The sequence below is a fragment of the Haliotis cracherodii genome, unplaced genomic scaffold (genome assembly GCF_022045235.1).
Source record: "Haliotis cracherodii isolate W230 unplaced genomic scaffold, xgHalCrac1.p SCAF_11, whole genome shotgun sequence".
Taxonomy (NCBI): domain Eukaryota; kingdom Metazoa; phylum Mollusca; class Gastropoda; order Lepetellida; family Haliotidae; genus Haliotis; species Haliotis cracherodii.
Genome location: NW_027266266.1, coordinates 20649327 through 20656404, shown reverse-complemented (window position 1 = coordinate 20656404; position 7078 = coordinate 20649327). Strand labels below are relative to the sequence as shown.

The 7078-nt window shown below is 40.8% G+C and overlaps 1 protein-coding gene across 4 annotated transcripts in view; it reads right to left on the bottom strand.

The window, feature by feature from the left end:
- Positions 1-4067: 4067 nt before the first annotated feature.
- Positions 4068-7078, bottom strand: part of LOC139456315 (sodium-dependent dopamine transporter-like) — a 127931-nt gene continuing 124920 nt past the window's right edge. For all 4 annotated transcript variants that reach the window (XM_071237944.1, XM_071237945.1, XM_071237943.1 and 1 more), the window contains one exon: positions 4068-6859. In XM_071237944.1, the coding sequence (XP_071094045.1) occupies positions 6755-6859 (105 nt within the window). In that variant the 3' untranslated portion in view covers positions 4068-6754. The remainder of the gene's footprint in view (positions 6860-7078) is intronic.

The following is a 7078-nucleotide window of genomic DNA, read 5'->3' as shown; positions in this document are numbered from 1 at the left end:
GACACGCATGCAGATACACTAGGGCAGACAGACAGACACGCATGCAGATACACTAGGGCAGACAGACAGACACGCATGCAGATACGCTAGGGCAGACAGACAGACACGCATGCAGATACACTAGGGCAGACAGACAGACACGCATGCAGATACACTGGGGCAGACAGACAGACACGCATGCAGATACACTAGGGCAGACAGACAGACACGCATGCAGATACGCTGGGGCAGACAGACAGACACGCATGCAGATACACTAGGGCAGACAGACAGACACGCATGCAGGTACACTAGGGCAGACAGACAGACACGCATGCAGATACACTAGGGCAGACAGACAGACGCGCATGCAGATACACTAGGGCAGACAGACACGCATGCAGATACGCTAGGGCAGACAGACAGACACGCATGCAGATACGCTAGGGCAGACAGACAGACACGCATGCAGATACACTAGGGCAGACAGACAGACACGCATGCAGATACACTAGGGCAGACAGACAGACACGCATGCAGATACGCTAGGGCAGACAGACAGACACGCATGCAGATACACTAGGGCAGACAGACAGACACGCATGCAGATACACTGGGGCAGACAGACAGACACGCATGCAGATACACTAGGGCAGACAGACAGACTTAACGATAGCTGATTTACAGGCAGAGACACACAGATTGGTAGAGGTGTTTTGTTTGCTTGTTGTTTAACGCCGCATTCGGCAATATTCAAGCTATATGACGGCGGTCTGTAAATAATCGAGTCTAGACCCCACAATCTAGTGAATCTTGGGAATCGATGCCATGCAAAAACCAAGTCAGCGAGCCTGAGCACCCGATCCCGTTAGTCGCCTCTAACGACACAGAGAGAGAGAGAGAGAGAGAGAGAGAGAGAGAGAGAGAGAGAGAGAGCTCTCCAAGATCTGGTGCCAAATGAATGGAAAGGTGAAGGCAAGCCACTTACTCCAAACCCGCTATTCCCAAACACATGCACACAGATATTAAACGATAAACGATTGGCCCCTTTCAGTGCAAGGATGTGTAATAGACCCAGACTATAAAGAGTATTGGCTCTGTTGTTGGTCCATTAATGAGGGAAACCCCGGAGGCACAGGAATTGAGACAGAAAGCAATCAAGTTGAATGAAACTGATCACCGATATGTTACAGGAGTAGTGAAGTGAAGTTACATGTAACATGACAATACTGTAGATTTGTAATCACTCATTACATAACCTGATCTGAGATGAGAAGTTAAATACCACATAGTCCAAATTTGTGTTGTTTTGTATAAACGAAATCATGGAATAATAAATAAACTGAACAAACAATGTCAGGGACCAAGATTATCTTGGGGGATATTTTATGAAATGTTGTGCTTCGTCTTACGTGAGAGTAGAGATGTGCGGATTAACAGGTTCCGAATTAACGAGGTTTGAAGCTTTGACCAGGGAGTACATATGAGACCAGTATAGAATCCCTGGTTTTACCAATCGTCAATACGTCATGGGTTGGTTGATACCCGTGAGGACCGACTCCGTGGTCTAGTGGATAGGGCGTCTTCCGGGAGAGCCAAACGTCGGTTGTTCGATCCTCAGGCCGCTTCATACCAAAAGGCGTTAAACGATGGTATTTGTTGTTATCCTGCCTGGCGTTCGACGAGAAGGGGCTAAACAAGGACTGGTCGGCTCGTAGTCAGTATACTGTGTCTGAGTGGGGTATTCATGTTAAACTGTGGCATGGGTACAGTATGTGAAGCCCATTTCTGGTGTCCCCCGTCGTGATATTGCTGGAATATTGCTAAAAGCGGCGTAAAACCATACTCACTCACTCATGTTAAACTGTGGCATGGCATCTCATTGTATAAGTGTTTAAGAGGTGGCCTTCTTACTTAGCAAGTTCGCCTGATCCGTTCCTGTGTGTGAGTAGGGTACACATATCTAGTTTTGGTATTGATACAATTCCTGTTTCTTTTGTATTGATCAGATTTCTATCTTCTTATTGATTTCATTTCATTTTTGGTGTTTAGAAAGTGATGGAATTTCTTTGGCTGCTCTGTTTCAAGTGCTATAATACTGAACGCGATGTTAAACCCCATTTCACCTCACCTCACCTCACCTCATCTCATCAACTGTGAATGCATATGGCATCATTGCAGTGTTTTCGCTATTTTAAGCCAACGAATCAAGCCATGGCATGGTTCAAGCAGGAAGGAAACCGGCGAGTGCTTAGACCAATGGGTGTACAGCTAAAGTCGGCACTATTTCCCGTGCAACTTGCTTACGGCCTTTACTCCTCACATTCCTTTAATGTGAGCCAACGGCAGGGTTCGCACAAAGTCCATGCAGCGAGTTTGGCTCATTTGACTTCCGTCGGGTATAAACGGCCTTATTTCATTAGTTCCCACACGTCGATCACCACTAGCGGTCTATTTATTACTTAGTTCAGTGTGAAAGACTGGGTTTTTCTGAAATTGAGAAAAGTGATATTTTCAGTACAGTGATCATATCACTTGATATATCACTGCAGTGAACATAACACCTTGACGGAACTATTGTCCTACAAGAGCTATCTCCCCACAAATTGTCTCCCTTTATCGTAAGTGACTGGCCCGTACACAAACTGTTGACTTCCTTTTCTGCGTTAATTCCACATTGACAAGGCAAAATAATGAAAGATGGTCAATTATGGAGTTAATATCGCTTCTTACCCTTTGTTAGTCTCTTCTTAATGTTTATTTATAAACTGTAAATTTCCCATTTAACTCGTCAATCTAGACTCTTCGTTTCGCAAAGCGCCTTTTTTGTTACTTAAACAACGTGTATTTCCTCGCTTCCAATATTTTCCGTCGATAATACCAACAAACATCTGAGCACACACGGTTCTTTAATACAATGTCAGTAGTCAAGAACAGAACACAAATGCCGTGGTAAAATTAAAAAAATAATAATTTCATATTGGCAATGAAAAGGACGCGCATGATTTAAAGTGACGCGCCGATGGCCGAGAGTCTTTTTCTTTTTAGCCTATTTCCCACATTTGCTATACGTATCCACGTCGTAGAATAATGCAGATCAGTACCTTCTCATGTTAGTATTAGGGTTTCCTTTGATAAACTTCCAATTCCAATCACGTCATTAATATAGTGATTGATCTTATAAACTGCATGCTATGTTGATCATACCAGATTTCACACGTCAAACGACACAATTAATTGGACGACAGTTCTAATCGCTGGGAAACGGCGACCATGCAAACAGAGCGTTTCGAATGTCCATTTGGAGTTCGATGAACTACGTATCACATCGATAGATAATCGATCCCCCGTTTCATGTAGTCTAATTCTGTAGTAAGTATTTATTAGTTATACATTTTATCTGTACTTGTTTAGTATTTCACTGAAAAAAATAGCTTCACTAGCCCTAACAACGTGTTGAAATGGAGATTATGAGCTGAACGCGTTCTCGTGTGGTAAATATCATATATTAATATTATATCATATATAATATACATCAAGAAGACAACTTAAGCCGAATTCACTCACTCACTACAAACTCCGTTGTTCAAAACTGGGAGGTGAGATTTAAACGTCAATCTGAATGTCATTGTAGACATGCATGTTTGATATCACAAACAAATGCTATGCAGATGCCCTTGTTGTTCGGGTGTCATATCGCACAACTTATCATTAACACATGAGCATTACAACAATATAATCTGAGTTCAAACACCAAGCACAGTTGTGACATAACGTTGTCACTGAAGCATGGCCATGACCTTCTTTTGAGGTCACTGAAATCTAGCGTTGACCTTCCCAGTTGGTCATTGAATAGTTACCTTGAATAGTTAGCATTGAATAGTTAGCATGGCCTTGGCCTTCCCGTGTGGTGACTGGATAACGACCTTGACCGTCAAGCATCCAAGTTCTGCACTAACAACGGTACAAATGACTCGAAATTCCCCCGAATAGGAGCGAAATCGGGTCCGCCGGAAGCGCTCGTTAAATCTCCAACATCATCAACACCCTTACCAAACGCGAAAAAACCCAATAGAATGCGAGTGTACTCTATATGTTTATTTCACCTCTATATCAACGACACTCACACGTACTCACCTATGGAGTATATACAGTGAAATGCATATAACTCGCATCATTCTAACGACTAATCACAAAATTGATATTACAATCTTTTAAAAAAAACTGTCTGAATGTAAAAAATCTACTGCTAATTCACGAAATGTCTGTAAACGAAATGTACAACACTTAACATCTAAACACACCTGTCTATATGTAGACAATAACTAACTGTATATATATTTACGTTTATGTAACACGGTATATATTGTATTAATAACCAGTCTATAACGTAACAACAAACATGTTATTAACAAATGATATAAAAGTACAACCTGATTAACATAGCAAACCACCTAATGATTAATTCTTAATTTGTAATATTTTCATCACATATATTTTCACATACCAAAATTATATTAATAACCTCAAGGCGACTTCATAATTCACGAGACTCGGTTGTTTTAGGGAAGTAGTATTTTGTCACAATTACGTTTCAATGATCAATCTTTCACTGTTTGAAAATATATCGTTTACGACCAAAACTAAAATTACTGAAGCTGTCTTTTTTTAAGACAATGTCTCTGGTAATCTGGGTGTCTGGAACAAATAACGGAATTGTTGGAAACATTGACGTTGACCTTGACCTTAAGTTGATATAGAAGAACATTTGGATTCCATGCCTTATAAAGCACAATTTTACCCATGAATGAAATACGCCCAGATGTTACTCATGTTTAATTTAGCGCTCGGGTTATATTCCCCAAAGATTATACTATACTCCAAAGACTGGTAGACGCCATTTCAACGCCTTCCGATCCTCTAGTGCAAAGAAGCATGATGCGAAACAGAAACAACGCAACGCCTAAAATCGAAATATGCACCCGAGCATGACTCTAGCACCTCTTCCGAAGGTGCAAATTACATGTAGCCTATGACAGGAGTTTAATACCATTCCCATTAAAAAACAACACTTAAAGTACAAACAGTGCCATAAGACCCAGTACCTGATAACTGTTCCATGTTAACGTGATTGAATACAGTGACACATAAACTGTAAGTACTCAGTATATAATACGTAGTGATCACCTTTCAAAGAAGGTTCGTATTGCTTTTGACACCACTGAATCCAGGCCTAATGGCCGGTACTTGGTATAATCATCTAGGACAATGGAATATACAAAACAATGCGGTCAGATTTATAGCGTGAAGCAACAAGGGTATGAAAATCAACAAATTAACTTGTGCGATTTAACATTCAGTGAAACTCCGTAATCCAGACGGTATGAGTCCAATGAAATAATCCGGATTAACAAGGTTTCTCGATTAACGAATAATTGTGTGTGTGTGTGTGTGTGTGTGTGTGTGTGTGTGTGTGTGTGTGTGTGTTTGTTTGCGTTCAAAGAGTGCGGAACAGTTCCAGATAGACGAGTTCCGGATTAACGGGGTTTCACTGTATATAACCACTGTCCTCACCACCAAGCGTATTTATCACAAGCGTGTCTTCATCATGCACGATGTCTATTCACATGTGAATAGTAGAAAAACGATGGTTTTTTCACGATAACTATTCATCCCTAACGTCGTATAAAATAAGGGTTGTAACAACATGGTGCAATGTTTGTAACATTTGAATGATATCAATAAACAAGCTTTGATGTGTCTTGGTTGGGTGATTATCCATTAATGTATATGATGGTAGAACGTGTTAAACGAAGACTATTTCTGAACTTTCTGAAGGAATTCGGCTGATGGAATACTCAAATAGATGAAGCGTATGCATTGAATACACAACTCAATACTTGCTAAGGACCACACCTTTGACTAAAGATAATTGTTTTGGTCCTTAGCAAATGATGAGTAGTATAAGTATATATTCTATATCTGAATTCCAGCACATTGGTCGATGATGCTTCCTGTTGGTTGTGTAATATTCGCACTGGAATACCCTCTTTAATGATTCCCTCAAAAGTCAAAATGACCCTTGAATATGTCCACGTCTGTGACATCATCAAAGACCCGTGAAGATTCGGGGTTAAATAGGTCTTCAGCAACCCATGCTTGCCGTAAAAGGCGACTAACGGGATCGGGTGATCAGGCTCGCTGACTTGGTTGATGCATGTCATCGCATCCCAATTGCGTGGATTGATGTTCATGATGTTAATCACTGGACTGTCTGGTCCAGACTCGATTATTTACAGACCGCCGTCATATAGCTGGAATATTGCTGAGTGCGGCGTAAAACAACAAACCGAACCAAACCAAAACATCATCAAAATTGACATGATCAGTGGCACAATAGAAAATATCCAAAATGAATAAATTCATCTCCGATTTTCATATGTCTGTTGCTAAAATATCACAAAAGGCGCTATAGGACTCTACTTTCTTGTGAATAGCTATTGCTGGGACTAAGGCACTTAACAGACAACATATTAGGGGCGGACGTGGAAAAAAACAAAACAACCAATGTTGACTTGCATATCTAGGAGTGCACGTTATCAGACATTTCTGCACAGGCATCTGCAGAATATAGAACTGAAACTATATACCCAACAGTAATATCAGCTAGGTCTGAGACAGTTTTAACTAGTCAATTTCTTTCTTTTCATTCACTCCGGGACTGTTGTCGTCACTTGACTTCCGGTCCACGCTGAGACTACGATGGCGGCAAGATTCAAACAGGCTCCCCAACATTGCCTCCGTTTATACTGATCATGTTCAGAGCCTCTGCCCTTCTTTTGTCACGGTTGTTTTGTGGTGTGAGGAGGTATTGGAGTCGCTGTAATGAGATGACAGATATTATGAATTATTGTTATTACATAGATCTATTTGTGGTAATTATGTTTGAAAATTCCCGTTCGCAGACAAGACTAAAGCGTCTTTTGGGTATTATAGACAGAATTCATGACGTAATATTTACTCTGTTATGCCAAAGTTTACTTTGTTTAACGAAGCATTCAGCAATATTCACGCCGTATGGCATTCGATAGGATTATTT